This window comes from Euleptes europaea, chromosome 21 (assembly GCF_029931775.1).
Source record: "Euleptes europaea isolate rEulEur1 chromosome 21, rEulEur1.hap1, whole genome shotgun sequence".
Classification (NCBI taxonomy): Eukaryota; Metazoa; Chordata; class Lepidosauria; order Squamata; family Sphaerodactylidae; genus Euleptes; species Euleptes europaea.
This window is the reverse complement of record NC_079332.1, coordinates 13078108-13101342: the sequence shown is the minus strand read 5'-3', so window position 1 is coordinate 13101342 and position 23235 is coordinate 13078108. Positions and strand designations below refer to the sequence as shown.

Genomic DNA, 23235 nt, shown 5'->3' with positions numbered 1-23235 from the left:
GAGCCCTGCTCTAGCCAAAGAAAGAAGTTCACACTTTCAAAAAAACCCATTATAAAAGTTCCCCAAAAGATATACTGTGTTAACATATAAAGGAAAAGTCGAGGCCTCCTCCTGATAAGAACCTCAGAAGAGCGCTGCTGGATCAGACCAGTGGTCCATCTAGTCCAGCCTCTTAGTTCATACAGTGGCTAAACCCTGGAGGGTCAAAACAGGGAACAGCCTAAGCGTTCCCCCTAACCTTGCCTTCTAGCACTGAGATTCACAGGTTGGCCGCCTCTGAATTGATGGACCTCTCCTCCCCGAATCTCACCCCCTTCCGACCCCGTGGCGGACTGAGTCGCAGCTCTTTTTTTGCAGCTGAATACAACGGGGGTATCTTGTCGCCGACATACACGGATCCAGCTGAAATTGTTCCCAGGCAACCTTTGCGGCGAGTTTGCAGAGCTGGCGTTTTGACCCTGCAGACGAAGAGGTACGTTTTAGCTGGAAGTTCCTCCGGTGGTTTCCAAACCGGCCTCAGCGATCCCAAAAAATTCCCATCTGCATCCGTCCCTTTTCAGTTTAACAAACCGCATCCTTCACGGAAAAGGAAGGCCGGGTGCAAATACCTACAAAGTTGATCGCGGCACGCTATGGAAAGACGTTCCAACCTTCTGTTGGGAAGGTCCCCTCTATGTTTCTAGTTCGGTCCCCTAGAACCGTGGTCATTTATTAACCATCACCTCCCTGTATGCGTACAAACACCCAAACATGTCAATCAAGGTGGAGAATGGAAGGTACTTTCTGCTACCACCGAATGTGGAAAAGCCTGCTGGCCACAGCCTTTTTAGGAATGTGTCTGGTGAACGTCCCCTGGGGGGTAAATGTACACCATCTGATGTACACCAACAGATGATGCAGAAAACTGGCCGGGTTTCAAACGGCCCTTAAAAGCACTTCATCAGTAATTTGTTTAAATGTAGGACCACTTAAAAGGGAACCACCTGGGGTAGAAGAAGAAGAGTTGGTTTTTATATGCCGACTTTCTTTCCTTTTAAGGAGAATCAAACCGGCTGATAATCAAATCTTCCCTTCCTCTCCCCCCAACAGACACCCTGCGAGATAAGGGGCTGAGAGAGCTCTAAGAGAGCTGTGACTAGCCCAAGGTCACCCAGCTGGCTTCTTGAGGAGCGGGGAAACAAATCCAGGTCACCAGACTAGCCTCCACCGCTCATGTGGAGGAGTGGGGAAACCAACCCGGTTCTCCAGATTAGAGTCCGCCGCTTTTAACCATTATGCTACGCTGGCTCTCAATGCCGCATCTCATACCTGGCCCCCTTTTTTGATTCAGAACTGGCAAACAGCCACAGGTTCGGCCCTTTGGTGGTTCACTCCCTTCCCCCTTCCCGGTCAGGCGCTCCGGAAGACACAAAACCAACTGGTCGGTGGAAACGAGACGAGATCGAGGAGATGAGCGACAGTGCAGTCGGGAGAAAGGCGCCCCCCAAAAAAAAACCATAAAGAGGAGGGAGAGAGGGGTCCTCTCCACTTGCACGGTCACATTTCCAGGCAGCCCGTCAGTCACAGAGCAGTTCAAAGCAGCAAAAAATATATATATTAAAGATAAAGAGCAAGGATAGCCCACGGGATGATTCCTCGGAACAGCGGCATGTGCAAATCCCACAGGGCGCCCTCACCCTCCCGACTGCCCCGCATTGCCATCCTAAACAATTAACTCGAAAAGAAGGTGTCTTCCCGGAGCGCAAAGGGCGACGTCGGCGGGTGGCCGGATCCGACGAAGAGGCAGTTGAGTTTGGGCTTCAGTTCGTTCCAGACTTGGCTCATCTAGAAGACAGAAAAGGGCATCGAGAGATCGCTTGGTCAAGATGGAAAACGGGCTCTGGCAGGGGATGGGGAGGGAATCGCAACCAAGGCAATTGCGAATAGGGAAAGTCCTGAACTGTTTGGATCGGATTGGGAGAGAAGTAGACGACTTGCGTTTTATGTGCTGATTTTCTCTACCTTTTAAGGAGAATTAAAGCAGCTTACCGTTGCCTTCCCTGCCCCTCCCCACAACAGACACCTTGTGGGGTAGGTGGGGCTGAGAGAGTGCAGAGAGAACTGTGACTGGCCCAAGGTCACCCAGCACCCCTCATGTGGAGGAGTGGGGGATTGGACCCCATTCTCCAGATTAGAGTCTGCCGCTCATGTGGAGGAGTGAGGTATCAGACCCCATTCTCCAGATTAGAGTCTGCCGCTCATGTGGAGGAGTGAGGGATCAGACCCCATTCTCCAGATCAGAGTCCACTGCTCATATGGAGGAGTGGGGGATCAGACCTCGAGTCCACCTCTCATGTGGAGGAGTGGGGGATCAGACCCCATTTTCCAGATTAGAGTCCGCTGCTCATGTGGAGGAGTGGGGAAGCAGACCTCGTTCTCCAGATTAGAGTCCACCCTTCCTAACCACTACACCACACTGGCTCAGCGGAAGAGCCTCTTCTTGGCAGGCAGGAGGTCCCAGCTTCAATCCCTTAATCTGGAGAACCGGGTTCGATTCCCCACGCCTCCACTTGAAGCCTGCTGGGTGACCTTGGGCCAGTCCCAGTTCTCTCCAAACTCTTTCAGCCCCACCTATTTATTTATGTATTTATTTATTAGACGTATAACCCGCCCTCTCCAGCAAGCTGACTCAGGGCGGGTACCTCACAAGGTGCTTACCTCACAAGGTGCCTGTTGTGGGGAGGGAAAGGTGATTGTAAGTCACTTTGGTACTCCATATTGTAGAGAAAAGCGGGGTATAAAAACCCACTCTTCTTCTAAATCAGCCTTGATCAAGAGAGGAGTCGGCTTGCCCAAGGCCAAAAGGGAGTGTAATAAATAGGGTTGCCAGGTCCAGGTTGGGAAACTCCTAGAGATTTTGGGGTTAGTGCCTGGGAAGGTGGGGTTTGGAGGGAATCTCAGTGGAGTATAATGCCATAAAGTCCACCCTCCACCGTTGTCATTTTCTCCAGGAGGAACTGATCTCTGTTGCCTAGGGATCCGCTGTAATTCTAGGAGATCTCCAGATCCCACCGGAAAGCAGGCAGCCTTAGCAATAAACCATTCATCCGTCACTTCACAGGACGAGGGGGCCCATGCGGACGAGGAGCTCACCTCCTTGTGGCCTTGGATCTGCGAGTTGACGAAAGCCCCCAGGATGTGAGAGGTGACCGGCAGGTAAATGTGGATCAGTTGGGTCTCTTGGTGCAGGCAGTAGAGGGAGAAGTAATTCCGCAGCTCCATCGTCAGAATGGCGTTCTCTTGCTGCGGGAGGAACGGAAACAAGGACAGGTTAACCGCGAGGGTGATGGAAGAGGACAAGACGGGAATGCCACGGGCAGAAGCGTTCTGTCGCATGCTAACTCATGGCCTGGCTACGTTTCTGGGACATGAACATCATATTCGTAAAATTTTATTGCAGTCTTTGACCAGTATAACAAACGTTATAAAACAAGATTTAACAAAAGTTCCAGATTTAAAACAATGATTCAAAACAAAAGAAGAATAAAAGTCTACAGCAGGGGTGGGGAACGTCAGGCCCAGGGGCCGTTTAAGGCCTGCGGCCCTTCGTGGGTCCTGGCAGATCTCTCGCTCAGAAGGATCTAAGACTGGCGCCACCAGTGCGATGCCTGCCTGCTTGCCCGCACCGGGGGGTGGGTGGATCATCTGGGGCAGCTGCCTGCTTGGGACTTGGTTGGATAATTTTTAAGTTGATGATTTTGTATGCCCCACAGATGATGTTATAAATGTCCAGATGGCCCTTGGCGGGAAAAAGGTTTCCCACACCTGGTCTACAGCTTTACAACGGCTTTACTGTTGTTTCCCAAGTCTTACATATCCCGAGGCAAAATGTAGCAACTTGTATGGATACCCAGTGATTTTTATCGGACAATACGTTTTCCAATTTAATTTCATCGGATTCGCCCAGAAAGCCAACTAGAACAGGCCGAAGATATTTTAATCTGGCCACCTTGTGATGTGGGCATCTCGGACGTGAACATCAAACATGAACAAAAGCCCTTTTAAAAATTCTTAATTACTCCAAACAGAAAGAAACAAAACAAAAAAATAATAACAGAATATAACAACCGTGACGGTGGGTTTATAATTAAAAAGGCAAAGGTAAAGGTCCCCTGTGCAAGCACAGGGCATTCCTGACCCATGGGGTGATGTCACATCCCGACGTTTCCTAGGCAGACTTTGTTTACGGGGTGGTTTGCCAGTGCCTTCCCTATATAATATAATTACGCATCTATAAAAGCTTTCTAAAAATTCTAGCTGTATCTGAAGGAGCTGTGACTCACGAAAGCTCATACCCTCCCAGAAATTTTGTTAGCCTTCAAGGTGCTGCTGGACTCTAGCTCATTTCTACTTCTAAAGTTATGACGGTGCGCAATTGTCATCTCTATGCTATCTGTTCATAGGAGAAGGTTTTAAGGTCTAAGTAAAAAGTCTCATTGTTTCAGAGGGTACCTGTGGTTTTTTTAAAAATATATTTCATTGAAAATTTAAACATTACAAACACATACACATACATACAGTCTAGACCTTCTTCCAAGGAAATCGGTAAATAATTATAAGTGAACCAGTAAATAATCAGAGAACACTTGTTTAAATTACACAGTGGATTTATCTTAATGATGAACTACTCCAAGTTCCATATATCATATAAGCATCTTGCTCTTTAACTATACCAATCTTCTAGTAACCAGAACTCTAAATTCCAAAATTATAAGCAGTATCTAATATTGCTATTGGTACCTGTGTGGGTCTGCAGTAGAACAGCTAGATTCAAATCCAAGAGCACCTCAGAGACCAACAAGATTTTGGGGGTATGAGCTTTCGAGGGCCAAAGTTCCCTTCGTCAGATATGAGTGGGACATAAAAACGCCAAGATCTCCATTCCTACTCGTATCTGATGAAGGGAGTTTTGACTCCCAAAAGTTCATACCCCAAAAAACCTGCTGGTCCCTAAGGTCCTACTGGACTCTTATCTAGCTCATCTACTGCAGCCAACACGGTTACCCTCGGATACTATCTGTCCATCATCTGACACAAGAGCTCTGACTCTCGACAACTTATACTTCCAAAATCTTGTCGGTCTCTAAGGTGCTACTAGACTCGAATCTCGCTCTTCCACCGCAGACCAACACGGCTACTCTCTTTAAAAAAATTTAAAAATACAAATAAAGAAAAATCTATAATCCTTGGGACGCTGCAGTCCTTTGACAGATTTTGCACTCTTTGGGTCCCAAACTGCGGAACAGTCCCCAGCCCTGGGACATCCCCGGCTGGCATGCATGAACGCGCCCGATCGTACCTCCACGATCCGGGACTCCAGCTGCTCCACGGTTTCCGGCTCCTTGTTCTGGACGGCGGCGCTCATCATCTGTCGCCTCATCATGCTGTACTTGTGCAAGGCCCGCTGATGCTTGTGCAAGACCCCCTTCTCGTGCCTCTCGCACAAGTCCTGGCGGGGCAAAGAAGAAAAACTAGGTCATTGTTATTCCACCCCTTGCCCGAGCCTTCTGCATGCAGGCAGGTGGGTAAAGAGGAGACATGTACAGACATGGCAAACAATGTTCAGGCATTTTGATTTTAATTTTTAAAGCTTCTAGTCCTTAAGACCACTGAGATAAGCTCGACCATTCATGAGCTCTATCTAGTGAAAACTCAGAGACAAGCTTCAACATCCTTGGGTCGTTTTGGCCCCTCCCTGGGACTCGCGGAAGGAGAAAAAAGGCTACCCGCAGAAGCAAATATGTTTTCTTTATTTGCTTACTTCATTTCTACTCCACCTTTCTCCCCAGTGTGGATCCAAGATGGCTTACATCATTCCCCTCTCCTCTGTTTCATCCTCACAACAACCCAGTGAGGTAGGCTAGGCGAAGAGTGTGTGACTGGCCCGAGGTCGCACAGAAAGCTTCTGTGGCAAGAGTGGGGATTTGAACCCGGTTCTTTCAGCTCCAGCACTCTAACCAGCACTCGATGGACTTCAGTGTCGGGTGACAGCGTTCTGGTTTTGTTGGCAGAATTTCGGACCCCCTTGAGACCCCCTCTGCCTGCTCCAGCACAGCCCGAGAAAGGTACAAATGGCGCTACACTCCTTTCAGTTTCTAAACTGGGTCCCTGGTCCGTTTTGCCCAGTGTGACACCTTTTAAGGGGCACGCGAAAGCGGTTTCTAAGCAATTTGCTCCCGCGCCGGCCCACGGACGGGGGACTCACTTTATAGGACTGCAGCAAGTCCAGGAAAAGGTTCAACTTCTCCACCACATCGTTCTCTTCCTGTTTACCCTAGGAAGCAAAAGGGCAAATAAAAGCCAAGTGAAACCAGGTGGCGGCAGAGAAAGACGTTTCCCAAACGCAGCTCGGTTCAAGTTTCCATGGATTACAGTGGGATTCCATGGATTACAGTGGGAGCGTTCCGGGGTTTGCTGCTTCAGAACCCAGGCTCTTGGAGCAAACCTTCATTGGGATAGTTATCTTGCTCCGTAAAGGAGATGCGAGAGCCCGTGGGAGACTTACCTGTTGGACTGCTTTGTCCGCAAGAAGCGCAAACTCGACCGACAGGCCTTTCAGGGCTTGCTTGAGGCTCCCCCAAGCGCTACTGTTCAGAGCGGCCCAGGAAGGGAGCGGGGTCGTGTCGGAGCCAAGAGCACTGCGAGAAGAAAAGCACCCCCTGTTAGGATCCAGGAATGAGCGTCCACAAAACCCACAGACGGTCCCTCGTATTTTATTTGTATTTTTATATTCATACCTCACTATTTTCCCCAACGGGGGTCAGAATATTGCTGTTCCTTGCACGTGCTCACATCCATAGAGCAACACAAAAACCCACAGATGGTCCCTTGTATTTTATTTGTATTCTGATATTTGTACCTCACTATTCTCCCCAACGGGGATCATAATATTGCCATTCCTTGCACGTGCTCACATCCATAGACCAGCACAAAACCCCACAGATGGTCCCTCGTATTGTATTTTGATATTCATATCTCACTTTTCTCCCCCACAGGGTCAGAACATTGCCGTTCCTTGCGTGTGCTCACTCCACAGACCAGCACAAAAACAGGAACTCGAACTCGCAACACTCAGCTCTTTCCAAGGTCCCCCATAAGAGGGACAGCCGCAAGAGAGACCAGCCCGCCACCCACCCTTTTCTAACCTCAGCTCCTTGCCGAATATGAGGAGGTCGGCGGCGTTGTCGACCGCTCGGGCAGCGATCCGCTCCGCCCGGTCCCGCAGCTTGTAGAAGCTGTTGTAGATGTTTCGGATCAGCTCCCTGCTGGCCGCGAACTGGAGCTGGATGTCGGCGGGCAGGAAATCCTATGGAAGAGCGCGAGGGGTAGGGCTGACCGATCCTGCAAGGCTTCGGACAGCGGTCTGAAAGGCGCAAACAACACGTGGCAAAGGGAGAAAGTCGGGGGCGGTGCGCCATGGCTGAGGAAGTGCAAGTCTGGCAGCGCAACAATCAGTGCGCCAGGGCCTTCTCGGCTGTGGCATCAAAGCTTTGAAACTCCCTCTCCAAGGAGATTCGTCTGTCTCCCTCTATCAGTGTCTTTCGCCAGCAGGCAAAGACTTTTTTTATTTGTCTGGCATATCCCAATACCCGTTCCTGGCCTTCCTCCTAGTGCGGTTTGTATATGTGTTGACAACTGAATTATTTTATAATGTTAACTGTATTTTCATTACTTAATTAAAAAAAAACAATTTGCCACCTTGTGGACCCTGATCGAGTGGAAAGAGGGCATAAAAATCTTTTAAATAACATAATATATGATTTATTAGCTAGCTACTCAAACCACAAATATCATCACTTATTTATCTAAAACGTTTATGGACGGCTTTTCCAACAGACACTCAAAGCGGATGTTTGTTGTGCAAAGACGCCCCTGGGCAAAGACGTTCCTGGAGCTGGCTACCGACAGAGGCTGTTATCCTGCACTCAGTTAGGCCGCTTAAATCCCACCGATATCGGAGGGATTTAAGCCGCCTAAACTGCAAGCCAAACCTCAGCCGGTGCTCTCTTACCAATGGAAAGACAGCCCTGGAAAGTTTCCCGCTCGGTCAAGCCCCTTCTATCTCCCAAGCAGGTAAGAAGCATTCTGGGCACAGGAGGGAATACCTTGGCTTGGGTGGCAAACTTGCAGATCAGGAATTCGTCCCCCACGCCCTGGACCAGCTCTTTCAGTTTGTTCTGCACATCCTGGAAAAGCAAGACAGGGAAAAATTGGTTTTAAAGAGGGGGGGAAAGGAGAAGCGGTCAGATAAACCTCTCGACGATCGGCAGACAGCGATTTCGATCTTACACCCGAGGACTCAAATGGGGGAAATCTCTTTATCAATCGGTCAATCACTTTATTTCGATATGAAATCAGATAGATAGATAGACAGACAGACAGATAGATTGTGCACCCAAAAGAATTAAAATGAAACTAACAATATTAAGGCTATCCGGGCTGTGTGACCGTGGTCTTGGTATACAAACAAGGATAAAAGAACATGAAAGATACTGCAGACTTGGCCAACCTGAGAAATCAGCAGTGGCTGAACATGGACTGACACAAACAGGACACAGGGTCTTATTCCAAGACACTGAAAGACTGGACAATTCTACCAATTATTTTGTCAGATTGCACAGAGAAGCCATTGAAATTCAGAAACATCAGCACAACTTTAACAGAAAATAAGAGAGTTTAAGAATGAATAACGCTTGGCTTCCTGTCCTGAAAACCTCCAGACTAACAAAGACTACAGTCCACAATAGCCATGCGGATTAGTTTTGGATTCCACATGTTAACAGATCACTTCAGGATACAATGGTTCCACATTAACACCCTCATTAGCACATTATCTTGATACTTACAGGACAATGGTTAGCACATTACCTTTAATACTTTGCAGGGCAATGATTCAGCTCAAACCCAACCCCCTTCTGACTATATATTACTCTTCCTATACCCTTGACACTGAGAGACGCTGTCCTTCAGTGTTACTCCTCTGAAGATGCCGGCCACAGCTGCTGGCGAAACGTCAGGAAAGAAAATACCAAGACCATGGTCACACAGCCCGGATAGCCTACAAGAACCAATGAACTCTGACCGTGAAAGCCTTTGATGATATTAACAATATTAAGATGGTAAATTTAAGTCAAAAGAGTAGCCTATCAAAGAGTAGCCTATCTTTATCAAGCCATTACAAAATAAAAAGGGGAGAAAGCAGATGTCAAGCCGATTTTTTGAGCTCCTCTGCCCTCGCCAGCCAAGCCAGCACTCACAGTTAGGGGAGGGGCCACTGAGTCCCTTGGGGCATGGACCCCATTTACGTGACCCCCCCCTGCTCCCGAGCAGCTTAGAGAACTCACCGAGCCACTGAAGGAGAGGAAGAGCTTCAGCAGGACATCTTCGGAGAACGGAGGGTGCCTCGCCACCAGGTTGATGAACCGCTTCAATGCTCGACGCCTGGCCTCGATGAACTCGCGGTCAGCTGCGGGAGAGGGAGATAAGAGGAGGGTGCCGATCGGGCTCGTATGGACTTCAAAGTGGGTGTCTACAACACCCACGCTTAGAGATGGAACTGACCTGGGAACACAGACGGCCAGCCCTTGAACCTCGCCGATCCTATCAAAATCCAGCCGCCTACACAACCACGTCCCACGAACCACGACAGGAGCAGAACGCAACAGAGTTAGGTAAAGTGATATGCTCGTGTACTGATAAGTTGATGAGTAAAGTCTCTGGACACCCGGAACCCGATGGTCCAGGCTAATCCGATCTCGTCAGATCTCAGAAGCTAAGCAGGGTCGGCCCGGGTTAATACTTGGATGGGAGACCACCAAGGATGTCTGAGGTTGCTACCCAGAGGCACCTCCATGTGCTCGTGCAGAAGGTCCCAAGTCCAATCCCCAGCGTCTCCAGTTAAAGGGACTAGGCAGGTAGGTGATGGGAAAGACCTCTGCCTGAGACCCTGGAGAGCCGCTGCCAGTCTGAGTAGACAATGCTGATCTTGATGGTTGAGGGTCTGATTCGGTATCAGGAAGTTTCATGAGACCGATAACTGACCTTCGTGGTTTTTCCACACGTGGTTGGAAGAACGAAAAGAACACCACCCTCACAAATGGTTTTTTCCTAACTGCATTTGCTGGCTGCCACAAACCACAGCGTGCAAATCTGGAATTTGTGTCTAGCAGCATGCAGCCAGTCTGGGGGGGGAATGCCTTCCTTCATAAATATGTCGTGCTAAACTGCCCTTGGGCATTGCAAATAAAGACTTGGGCTGGAAGGAAGGAAGACCGCCAAAATTCCTTCGCAGGAGAGATGAAAGGTTGGCATTTTTCAGGCCTTCGCATCCCGAAATCATTTCCTGTACATCAGGAGCCAAAGCTGTGTTTCACACGCTTCCGTGTCACTGGCTGATTTCGAATGTTCCTCTCTCTCTCTCTCTCTGGTTAAAGGACAACCATTGCTAAATGTAATGTTGACCGTCCGCCAAGATGAGACTCGGATCATCTCTTTCTCAGTTCTTTGTGTATTCGTTCATTTAAAGCATTTCTCTGCCCACTTTCCCACCCAGTTCAGGGTCGCCAGGACGGGGAATGTTACCGCATTTCCAAAGATTTCAAGCGTTAAAAATGCATTTTCATTTAAAACCTCACAGCCACGCACGAAAACGAAAACCCGTTAAAACACACACCCGAGGAGGAGGGTTGAGAAGAGCCAGCGAGGGAACGCCGGACCAAACAAAGAAGTCTTTACCCCCTGCCGGAATACAATGGCAGAGGAGACCGAAGAAACGTCCCTGGGAGAGAGTTCCAAAATTTTTGGCGCCACCACCAAGAAGGCCCTTTCCGGGGCTGCCCCTTGTCTGGCTTCAGATGGTGGGGGCAACCACAGCAGGGCCCCCAAAGACGACCAGAGCAGATGGTAGGTTCATATGGGAGAAGGCTACTCTCCAACACCAAAGGATCAACTTGTTTGTATTGGTGGATCCTCCACTTCGGAGGACTTGCCTCATTACATCCTATTTTGCCCGCTGTATGCAGGCCCCAGGGCTACATTTTTGGCGGTAATATTATCCAGTATCAATACACACTCGGATGCAGAGAAAATTATATTTCTGTTATTAGATATTGATGCATATGCATCATACAGAGACTCTTTGTCTGCTCTTACAGCAAAGAAAATAAGGCCTAACGTGGTATCAGAATACGCAGCTACTTTTCTTTTAAATTGAAATGTTTTAGTATTATCCATTTAATATTTTACTTGCTAATCTATTGTATTTGTGTTTTATTTATTTGTTTTAGCAAACTGTGATGGTCAATGGCTATTTACAATCAAATTTTCATTCATAGAATCATACAGTTGGAAGGGACCACCAGGGTCATCTAGTCCAACCCCCTGCACAATGCAGGACATTCCCAACTACCTCCCCTCCATACCCCCAGTGACCCCTACTCCGTGCCCAGAAGATGGCCAAGGTGCCCTCCCTCTCATGATCTGCCTAAGGTCATAGAATCAGCATTGCTGACAGATGGCCATCTAGCCTCTTCTTAAAAACCTCCAGGGAAGGAGAACTCACCACCTTCCGAGGAAGCCTGTTCCGCTGAGGATTTATATGGGAGAAGGCAGTTCTTAGTTGTTCAGCAGGCATCAAGAGGGGAAGGTGAGTCCAGGTAAGGCAGCTGGACTTCCCGCTAGCACGGTTGGATTTCCAACTTGCCTTTAACCACGTGACGGAGGGCCAGCTTGGAAAATGCCTTCCAAGCAAGCCTAGGGCCCCCGGATGGTTTTAAGATATGGCTCCAGTCACTGAAGGATAGGGTCACCAGGTCCCTCTTCGCCACCAGCGGGAGGTTCTTGGGGCGGAGCCTGAGGAGGGCAGGGTTTGGGGAGGGGAGGGACTTCAATGCCATAGAGTCCAATGGCCAAAGCGGCCATTTTCTCCAGGCGAACTGATCTCTATCGGCTGGAGAACTAGCAGGAGATCTCCAGCTAGTTCCTGGAGGTTGTAGGAAAAAGACACCTCTGTACCAGTACTGCAAGGTTTGGAAATCAGCACAGATGCGACAATTATTCACAAAGTGCAATAACTATTTATAGCTACACTAATTCAGCGCAAGACAATGCATAAATTAATCTATTATATACATATCATGAGCTATCCTAAGACAATACACAACATATAGTCAGTCAAAAGTCTCTGTACAGTTGGTCAGTCAAGAGTCTCTGTACAGTTATCAGTGATCCAAGCTGTATATATAAAGTGGTTCCACATAGGATTTCATGGTGGAGCTGCAGATACACGGGGATACGGCCGTTTTGATTTCTTCTCTCAGAGTCTTCCTCAGTCCCCCCAATTCATTCACTTTTTAAAGCTCCTTGCTTCCACATTCAGACTGCTATTTTCTATTCTGGATAATCAACTTGTTCCTCGTAAGGCTGCATCAAGTGCTCATGGTATGTATATAACAGATTAGTTTATGCATTGTCTTGCGCTGAATTTGTGCAGCTATAAATCGTTTTTGCACTTTGTTCATAATTGTCGCATCGGTGCTGAGTTCCTGGAGGTTGGCAACCCTACTGAAGGAACAGTCGGCGGGCGCCGAGAACGGTCTTAGTGGGCGCTATGGCACCCACAGGCACCGTGTTGGGGTCCCCTGAACTAAAGCATCCCCTATCTCCACTGGCGCGACCATCTGAGCATTCAACACAGAACAGGAAGTGAAGGTTAAGAAGGCCAATGTATGAAAACGGGAGTGCGCCGTTGACGTGCTGGAATCACGACGTTGGCAGCCATTGCCCGGGACCAGTTTAAGAACAATTGTTCCAGGGAAGCAAGTCAGCAGCGACCCGTTGAGCCTTCTGCTTGGCGCACCCCCTCCCTCTTCCACCTAAGCGAAGACGAGCACAAAATCCCCGGGCCGTTTCCCTTTTCTCGTTCGGCTTACGTGTCAGCTTTGTTTCCTCATTTCTCTTCGGCTAAAAAAAAGGGGGGATTCACGGGTGCCGTGCAAAAAAAAATTAAGAGGCCATGGGAACTGCGGGGTATGAGGGGCACGGGATGGCAGTTTGATGTGGTTCACATGTCTTCTTTATTTCACCCAATGAAGGTTCTTCCTTGTTAGGATATGCTATTGGTACGATACGCTATTTGTTTGTAAGGTTTTTTTTTTAAATTATGCGCTCCGTCTTGACTCTTACTGAGAAAGATGGATTGCAAAGGAAATAAACATTGGCTGCCTGTCGGTTTCCGACTTGCATTTGAGGTGATGGTGACGCCCTTTACAGCCCTTTATGACCTGGGAGCTACACATTTGAAAGACCGCCCCCTTCCATGTGCCCCGGTGCACCAACTACGGACATCATTGTGGAGTAGAGGTTTGGAGCGGTGGACTCTGATCTGGAGAACCGGGTTTGATCCCCCACTCCCCCACATGAGCGGCGGAGGCTGATCTGGCGAACTGGATTTGATTCCCCACTCCTCCACACGAAGCCAGCTGGGTGACCTTGGGCTAGTCACAGCTCTCTTAGAGCTCTCCTTGGAGGGAAAAATTAGAAAACTCCCAAGATCTCAGTGGGAATGTCCTTGTGGGGCCAGAGAAATGGAAGACTCTGGCCATGTTATTCTTAGATGTAACTATGATAAGGACATTAGACAAAAATTGGTTCATCCACTGGTGAACCTAAGGGAGTTTGATTCAGAAGAGGAGGAAATGAAATTTCTGCTTTGGGAAGGGGACACCTTTAGTCTTTTCCAAGTTGCTGAATTTTGCTCAGTGGCTATTAAGGTCCGTTTGAGAGAGACCACTAATGGTAATGTCAATATTGGTCACAACTAACTTTTAGGTAAATTTTAGTATATTTATTGCAACTATTTTATCATTTTAATGTATTTATGTTAAGCTATGGAGATACTTTTGATTTGATACCTACCCTTTTAAAAATCGTTGTTAAGATTGTAGCTGTACACTATGTTCTGGCAAAAGCTGTACATAATACAGATTGATTGGTTAGAGCTCTCTCAGCCTCACCTACCTCCCAGGGTGTCTGTTGTGGGGAGGGGAAGGTGATTGTAAGCCGGTTTGATTCTTCCTTAAGCGGTAGAGAAAGGGGGCATGTAAAAACCAGCAGCAGAACTTAACTATTGTTGTTGCTATAAAATAAACTTAAAATAAAGAGGTATTTTTTTTAAAAAAAACTCTTCTTCTCCTGTCCTAGTATATTTCTCATTTAGATGCCTCTTCACATGGACTGTATCAAGTTCCACTGTGTAATCCGCTATGATTCTCAGCGAGAAAGGCAGACTATCTAGTAAATAAATACATAAGTGAGGTAACTCAAGAGAAAGTGGCTGGCATTCTTCCTAAGTGTGAGGCAGATATCCTACTGAGGGGGTGGGGGGAAGCAACATTTCTCATTCTTGTCCGGTGGTTTTCAAGTATTCAATTCGATTGCCGCTTTCGAGGTTAAAAAAGAGAAGACAAAGAAAGGAAGTAGCACGCCTAACTTCAGCGAGAAAGCACCGAGAACTCCATCGGCTGGAGGCGGCTTCTAAGAAAGTTAAGAATAGTTTGAGGAAGGCTTGACTTCCCCACGCCGGCCTGCCCCTCCGGCTCATCGAAGTGTGATGCCTTCACATGAACACACACAAAGCTGCCTTATAGCGAATCAGACCACTGGTCCATCAATGGCAGTATTTTCTACTCAGACTGGAAGCGGCTCTCCAGGGTCTCAGGCAGAGGTCTTTCCCATCACCTATTGCCTGGTCCTTTTAACTGGAGACGCTGGGAATTAAACTCAGGTCCTTCTGCATGTCAAGCAGATCCTCTACCACTGAACCATAGCCCCTTCCCAATCCTTGGTCCACAAAGGTCAGTATTGTCTACTCGGACTGGCAGCAGATCGCCAGGATCTCAGCAAGACTTCCTTCACATCACCCACCGCCTGGTCCTTTCAACTGGAGATGCTGGGGATTGAACCTGGGACCTTCTGCGTGCCAGGCAGAAGCTCTTCCTCTGAGCCACAGCTCCTCCCAAACCTTGCATGCCTGTGGCTATGTCTACAGCCTGATCCTTTTAACTGAAGATGCTGGGAATTCAATTCGGGCCCTCCTGCATGCCAAGCAGATGCTCTATCACTGAGCTACAGCCTGTCCTCAGAATGGCTCTCCAGGGTCTCAGGTTGAGGTCTTTCACATCACCTGCAGCCTGGTTCTTTTCACTGGAGATGCCGGGGATTGAACAAGGGACCTTCAGCATGCCAAGGAGACGCTCTACCACTGAGCCACAGCCCCTCCCCAGAATTCCTCTCCAGGGTTTCAGGCCTGAGGTCTTTCCCATTACCTACTGCCTGGTCCTTTTCACTGGAGATGACAGGGATGGAACCTGGGACCTTCAGTATGCCAGGCAGAGGCTCTTCCTCCGAGCCACAGCCCCTCCCACAGCTTGCATAGCTTTGGCCGTGTCTCCCCGCATGCCAACATGCCACGGAGCATGACTTACCCCCCAGCATCCTTTTGGGCGGAAGAGCCGGGACCATCCGGTAGGGGAACTTCTGAAGAAGCATCTCGTGAAAGACCACAAAGTCATTATATCGCCGATACACGGAGCACTTGAAACGCTGCAGAGGAGAAAGTGGGAGGGGCGCTCAGCATTTCGGCGGGGCAGCTGCCAATCACCCCGCCGAGCCAAAGCACCGTTTGGTCCAGCAAGCTTCCTCCAAAAACCACTTGCTGCCAACTTGGCGGAAGCTTCTAAGCAATGGGAGGAAGCCATGAGCCTCCTCTTCCTTTGTCGTCCGTTCCCCCAGCAGCCAGCACAGTAAGGCAAAATGCCACTGCACATGGAGGTTCCATTTCACCGGCCGCTCAGGGTACGATTCTGCTTGCCATCCTGAGCGCTAACAAAACAGACCGCTTTCAGCTACGGCAGGACGGACTACTCCAGAGTCACCGGATTGCCGCTTGGTCCCCCCATTGGTAGGGTTGCCAGGTCCCTCTTCTCAACCCGTGGGAGATTTTGGGGGTGGAGCCTGAAGAGGGTGGGGTTCGGGGAGGACAGGGACTTCAATGCCATAGAGTTCAATTGCCAAAGCGGCCATTTTTCTCCAGGTGATCTGATCTCTATCGGCTGGAGATCCGTTGAATTAGCAGGAGATCTCCTGCTACTACCTGGCAGTTGGCAACCCTACCCATTGGGGAGGAAGGTGGGGGGGTAGAGATGAATTAAAGAAACAAATGGGTAAAAAGATCCGTTCCAGATAACCATAGCAAGGCAGGTCAGGAGCATACCCTACTAAATCAGGGATGTTTCGGAGGTTTATACTACGGCCAAATAAGCTGCTTGTCCCATTTGAAGGCCGCTCAGCTGTGCAGATGGGCAACTGGGTTGCAATAAAAAGAAAAAAGCAAACTTTTTCAATTTTGTCCCCCCACCCCCAGGATTGGGGTACAGGCGTCCCCCTATTCGTCCACACCCCCAGGGGTCAGCAAGGTATCCCAAGGCCAGCGAGTGTGTTGCTTTTCTGCAAGAACCCCCCCCTCAAGCTAAAAGTGCCTCCGCCCATGGTTCAATCGTAGTCCCCTATTACTAAGCATCCATTGTTAAACTTGCTTCTGGCAATCCGTTGACCATTTTATCCTCTTGAGGACGGCCATCGTTATCTGGATTGGGCAAGAGGGACGCTTCTAGATCACAGCTAAGCTTATAAGACAATCGGATTGGCAGATGTTCACTTTCCGATCAATCTCCCATCTCTAAGTCGACAATAAGGTCCCTCAAGCCCATTGAAGCAACTGCATAAGAACATAAGAAAGGCCCTGCTGGATCAGATCAAGGCCCAGCAAGTCCAGCAGTCTGTTCACACAGTGGCCAACCAGGTGCCTCTAGGAAGCCCACAAACAAAACGACTGCAGCAGCATTTATCCTGCCTGTGTTCCACCGCACCCAAAATAATAGGCATGCTCCTCTGATACTAGAGAGAATAGGTATGCAGCATGACTAGTATCCATTTTAACTAACAGCCATGAATACCCCTTCCCTCCATGAATATGTCCACTCCCCTCTTAAAGCCCTCCAAGCTGGCAGCCATCACCACATCCTGGGGCAGGGAGTTCCACAATTCAACTATGCATTGTGTGAAGAAATACCTCCTTTTATGTTCTGAATCTCTCGCCCTCCGGCTTTAGCAGATGACCCCGTGTTCTAGTATTATGGGAGAGGGAGAAAAGCTTCTCCCTGTCCACTCTCTCCAAACTATGCATCATTTTGTAGACCTCTATCACCCTTCGCCGTAAGGGTCAAATTGGGGAGAACCATTCAGGATACAAAAAAATTAAAATCAGAACAAAGATCCGCCGGATGATGCCCTGCCTGATTTATGACCTGATCTTTTGATTCTCTTGGTACTAAAACCAAAAGGAAGGGGGAACCCTCCCACAGGAGGTGATGCGACAAGAGTTCTCGAACCTGCTCCTTCCAGGTGAAAAGGCCGACTGATGAGAAACCTTCCCCCAAAACCATCCCTCCGGCAAGCGGATGCGACCGAAGCCTCCCTCCCCAGGCCTCGGCAACGTCAGCCTCTCCGGCCCCGAATCCGTCGGCTGACCGAGAGCCGCCAGGAGTCCAGGCCCCGTTTTTACCTTGCTGGAAACCTCGTACTCCACATGTTTCAGAAACAGACCCTTCTTCTCCGGGATCAGCTCCACCTGTACCGTGTCTTTGCCCAGCAGCTCCGGCAGGGTGTGGGGGACCACCAGCGGGTTTCCCGGGGGCGTCTGCATCTGCGGCTCGTCGGGGTCCCTCTCGTCACTCGGCGGAGGCGTCGCCGAATCTGGGAGAGAGTCCAGAAGGGGAGGAGGAAATTAGATATGTCAAAACAGGTTTGGGGCCAGGGAAAACCGGGAAGCCACCTCCGCTGGCCGTTTGCGCTCTGGCGTCCCCCCAAAGCTAGGAAGCAACTCCCCAACGGAGCCGTGTCTACCAAGGAGTAAGCACCTCCTTCTCCGATTTGGCTTGGCCCAGATCCTACTTGGGGTGGGGGGGGGGAAGCTGACAGCTCTTCTCAAGCTAGGAGCCAAAGCTCTGCGAACCAAGCCGAGAGGCCCGCATTTCCTGCTCGACCCGTTTTTGCTAACGCAAGAATCTGGACGGCTGGCTCCAAACTGCTGAATCCTGCCTTCCAGCTGCGGGAAGGGAAGGCACTGTTATTTTTAAAAGTCTCGGCTAGGAAGGAGATACTTTGACGTTTCCACCAGCTGTCAGGGCTGGTGTTTGTTGGGCAAAGTTTTGGAAAAAAAAACAGGTAGGACCAGCGAAGTGGAGATACAGGTAGAGTGTCCCTTATCCGGACATCCTATATCCCGGACTGATCCGAAAACCAGACCCTTCAGATCCGTGCTGCCTGCTTTCAATGTTCCCTCGCCCCTAAAAAATAAAATACAGCGTACGCTGCATCCTAAGTGGAGTGTTTGTGGTTGCTCTTGTTTGACAGCTGACAGATATTCTGGCGAGACAGCGAGTGACACCTTTGCTTTCTGATGGTTCAATGTACATAAAATTGGGGAGGGCTGTGGCTCAGTGGTAGAGCATCTGCTTGGCATGCAGAAGGTCCCAGGTTCAGTCCCCGGCAGCTCCAGTTAAAGGGACCAGGCAAGGAGGTGATGTGAAAGACCTCAGCCTGAGACCCTGAAAGAAGGAGGGGCCGTGGCTCAGTGGTAGATGTGATGTGCCTGAGACCCTGGAAAGCCACTGCCGGTCTGAGTAGACAATACTGACTTGGATGGACCAAGGGTCTGATTCAGTATAAGGCAGCCTCATGTGTGTTCATGTGTATGTTTAAAATATTGTTTAAGATGACATGCAGGCTATGCATATAAAGCGTTTATAAACCGTAAACGAATTGGGGTCCCCTCCCAAAGATCTCTCATTATGGATATGCAAAAATTCCAAAATATTCCGACATGCGGAAAGATCCGAAACGCGGACCACTTCTGGTCCCAAGCAGTCCCGATAAGGGATACTCAACCTGTATATGAATCCAACACATGAAGTCTGCACGATTCAGTAAAGCTAGGCACGAATGGACATTCACCTCTCAATTTTGCTTCATCACAGACATCAAGATATTTTTATTTGCTTCGTTTTTATGCCTTTCACCCTGATGGAGACTCAGAGCGGCTTACCTCATTTCCCATCATATGGACTTCAATGCCATAGAGTCCAATTGCCAAAGCGGCCATTTTCTCCAGGGGAACTGATCTCTATCGGCTGGAGATCAGTTGTAACAGCGGGAGATCTCCAGCTATTACCCGGAGGTTGGCATCCTAACAGGCACCAACTGCCCCCAGAGACGTAGGGCATGAAATCTGCAGACATGAAAGATTTCCCAGCCCTTTCTTCGTTTTTGAAGTTATGAATTCACCTGACTGAGCTGTGACGGCCAAATCAAAATCAAAGCTAAAATCCTTATTTATGCATGTCTCCTCTCCCAGGGTGGGAAGGGATTTTGTAATCCCCAATCTGTTCCAACAAGTAATGCAAGCTGGAAGTTTATTATATGCATGATTTTGCTTGCAGTACACGGTTTTCAAATGTGCTATTGCCGCCCAGTTGTTGCGTTATTTACGGCACATCCGATACTGTTTTTCTGTATTGCATTGGTTTGTGGGGTTTTTTAAAAAAAATTGTACACCCCCCCCCCCCCGTGAGTTTTGACAAAAAGAAGTGGACTACAGATAAAACAAACAAAATTAAAAATAAACATTTTATACTCAGCGGCTGGCATAAGAACCCAAGAAAGGCCCTGCTGGATCAGACCAAGGCCCATCAAGTCCAGCAGTCTGTTCACATGGTGGCCAACCAGGTGCCTCTAGGAAGCCCACAAGCAAGACGACTGCAGCAGCATTTATCCTGCCTGTGCTCCAAAGTACCTAATATGATAGGCATGCTCCTCTGATCCTGGAGAGAATAGGTATGCATCGTGAGTAGTATCCATTTTGACTAGTAGCCATGGATAGCCCTCTCCTCCATGAACATGTCCACTCCCCTCTTCGAGCCTTCCAAGTTGGCAGCCATCACCACATCCTGGGGCAGGGAGTTCCACCATTTAACTGTGTGAAGAAATATTTCCTTTTATCTGTTCTGAATCTCTCACCCTCCTGCTTCAGCAGATGACCTTGCATTCTGGTATGATAAGAGAGGGAGAAAAGTTTCTCCCTTTCCGCTCTCTCCATACCATGCCTAATTTTATAGTCATAGATCCTTTTACGGCACCATCCCACGCGGAGTTACTCCACTCGCAGCCCACTGAAATGAATGGGTTTAGACCGGAGTAACTCTCCTTAGGATTGCACCGTTAGACGTATTCACAGCTTCGAATGCTCCATGCCAGCTGTACGTTTTATAGACTTGGAGTGTCCCTTATTCATCTTCCAGGCAATTAAAAACTCAGTTACTGCTTTAGGATGAAGCATGCTACTAACGGGGTTGCCAACCTGCAGGGGGCGGCTGGAGATCTCCCGCTGTTACAACTCATCTCCAGGCGACAGAGATCAGTCCCCCAGGAGAACCCCCACCTTCCTCAGGCTCTACCCCCCCCCCAAATCTCCAGGTATTTCCCAACCCAGAGCTGGCAACCCTAATTGTTGAGGAAAACAAAATCCTGTTGCTTTAAAGGAAGCCAACGTATTCAGGTACGTACGACAACAACCCCACATCAAGATTCAGTTCCCAGCCCGAGCTTGCCGAAGCATAAATTACAATGATTTAGCCACCAGCCTAGAGAACAATCCCACAAAGTCTCCGGTCGGCGGCTCGGTAAGTGGATGTGAATCACCGCAGCCCTGCTCCAGCGAAGAATGACACAGCTGACATGACTGATGTCACAAAGCAAATGCCGGCTCAGCAAAAAAGGCTAGGGGGAGGAAGCGTGAGCAATAAACAGGCTTCCCGAGGTCAAAGGGGCCGCGTTCCCAAACTCACTGGCCCTCCTCACTACCGTTCTCAGTCAAATTCGTTAACGAGAGAGGCCCATTTTGCACGCTAGGGATAGAACCTCCATGTTCAGGAGCAGTATACCCCCATGGATCAGGTGGTCGACTGCTGGTACAAGAGAGGGCTAACCAGAGTTGGAAGAGCCTCTCTTTCTCCCCACGGCACGTGAACACATGAACACATGAAGCTGCCTTCTACTGAATGAGACCCTTGGTCCATCAAAGTCAGTATTGTCTACTCAGACCGGCAGCGGCTCTCCAGGGTCTCAGGCAGAGGTCTTTCCCATCACCTACTTGCCTGGTCCCTTTAACTGGAGATGCCGGGGATCGAACCTGGGACCTTCTGCATGCCAAGCAGAGGCTCTACTTCTGAGCCACGGCCCCTCCCCTAAGCTCTCCAGGGTCTCAGGCAGAGGTCTTTCCCATCACCTACTTGCCTGGTCCCTTTAACTGGAGATGCCGGGGATCGAACCTGGGACCTTCTGCATGCCAAGCAGAGGCTCTGCCACTGAGCCACGGCACCGAAACTGCAAACCAGGAAATCTCCAATAAATCACTATTTGTTACGGAAGTCCTAATGGGGCTCTTAGAGAAGTGTCTTCTTGACAAATGAGCGTTCTCAACCCCGGCTCATAAGCCACACACAGGAGGCAATTTGTTAAAACCAAAACAAGACACCCCGAATGTCACAGGGCGCTCCTGTTTGTCCAAGGTTTCCCGGCTGGCCCCGTGTCCTCGGTTTCCCCGTCGTCTCCTTTCTCACTACAAACAGAGGTTTTGTGTTCGAGGCTCAAACCGGGGGGGGGGGTGTTAAAAGATGGCTCTTTTCTCTGAACCACGAGAGTCAAAGTTTTATTCAGCCGTCGGTTTTTCTCACGCTTCCGTCTACATTTAGGGTTTGGAGAATAAACACGCTCATTGACAGCCATCGGGAGAGGAGCTCAGCGGCCGGCCCTATCTGTCACGGGAAGCCAAAACCCTCGCTCTGCAAAATCCTCGCACCGCCCTGGCTTGCTGCGTCCAAAACTCGACGCTGTGTGTTTCCTCGGGTTTCAGGACATCGACGCCCGGGCTGTGCTCGTCTTTCAGAGGAAAATCTGGAGGGGGAACCGGTGGGGAAGTCATGAGTTCGGTCTGCTGCCAAGATACCCTTTTCCCCTGGCGTACCGGGGTAGCCCAACATGAATGAATAAACAGGAAGGCTGTTCCAGATTGCAGATGCTTCCAAAGAATGTGTTGCTGTTTTTTGAAGGGCCTTTCTGCAGACTCCAAAATGCTGAGATGTGGAAATGCAAGCGGGCCGAGCCGTCGGTGCTTATTTGCACAGGAAAGGGTTTTGTCCGCACCTGTTTCCTCCAGCGGGGAGCGCCGACCATCCTTAAGAAAGAGGTGGCGGAGCAGAAAGCAATGGGAAAAGGTGTCTCCCCCATACACACACACCCAAAATTGGTTTGCCCCAGTTTCCCAAAAGAGGTACGTTTGTGAACCGAAACTGGAGTATCGGTAAGGTGGCCAGCTCCGGGTTGGGAAATACCTGGAGATTTGGGGGGTGGGACCTGAGGAGGGCGGGATTTGGGGAGGGGAGGGACTCCAATGCCATAGAGTCCAATGGCCAAAGTGGCTATTTTCTCCAGGTAGGAAGCCACGGCCTTCAATTTGCAGGATCTGAGCAGGGCTGTCAAAGATAGGACATTTTGGAGGACTTTCATTCATAGGGTCGCCATGAGTCGGAAACGACTTGATGGCACTTAACACACACAGAGGGTGGACTACCTCCAGGTGGCATAAACCAATGATCCTAAAGGGGAATGAAGGTACTAAAATGTCCAATAAGCTAACCTGTGCCAAATAGTACTTTCTGTCTAGGAATATAGCTTGTTAATAATATACAATAAATCTCTTTAAATGAAATTGCCAATATTCAGGTTGCTAATTCACCAGGGACAGTTCCAACTTAGATATAACTTCAACAATATACGTAACACAGAACACTACCTGTGGGATTAGCGTACTGTATATATGTTTAGGACTATCGTTGTATTAACCCTATGTGTTATTTGTAAGTTTTCTGTTTCAATTATAAGTGTAAAATAGCTGAAGCTGAAGTGATATCTAAGTTGGAACTGTCCCTGGTGAATTAGCAACCTGAACATTGGTAATTTCATTTAAAGAGATTTATTATAAATTATTAACAAGCTATATCCCCAGACAGAAGGTACTGCTTG

General features: G+C 49.0%; 1 protein-coding gene across 1 annotated transcript; it reads right to left on the bottom strand.

Annotated features, from left to right (window-relative positions):
• Window positions 1–1710: 1710 nt before the first annotated feature.
• Window positions 1711–17833, bottom strand: SNX8 (sorting nexin 8). The gene is made up of 10 exons (XM_056866415.1): window positions 17660–17833; window positions 15522–15639; window positions 9384–9505; window positions 8145–8225; window positions 7185–7345; window positions 6545–6677; window positions 6245–6313; window positions 5339–5488; window positions 3133–3282; window positions 1711–1824 (listed from the first exon to the last, which is right to left on the bottom strand). Exons 1-10 carry the CDS (start codon window positions 17798–17800, stop codon window positions 1711–1713), a joined length of 1239 nt encoding a protein of 412 aa, XP_056722393.1. The 5' UTR covers window positions 17801–17833.
• Window positions 17834–23235: the final 5402 nt, after the last annotated feature.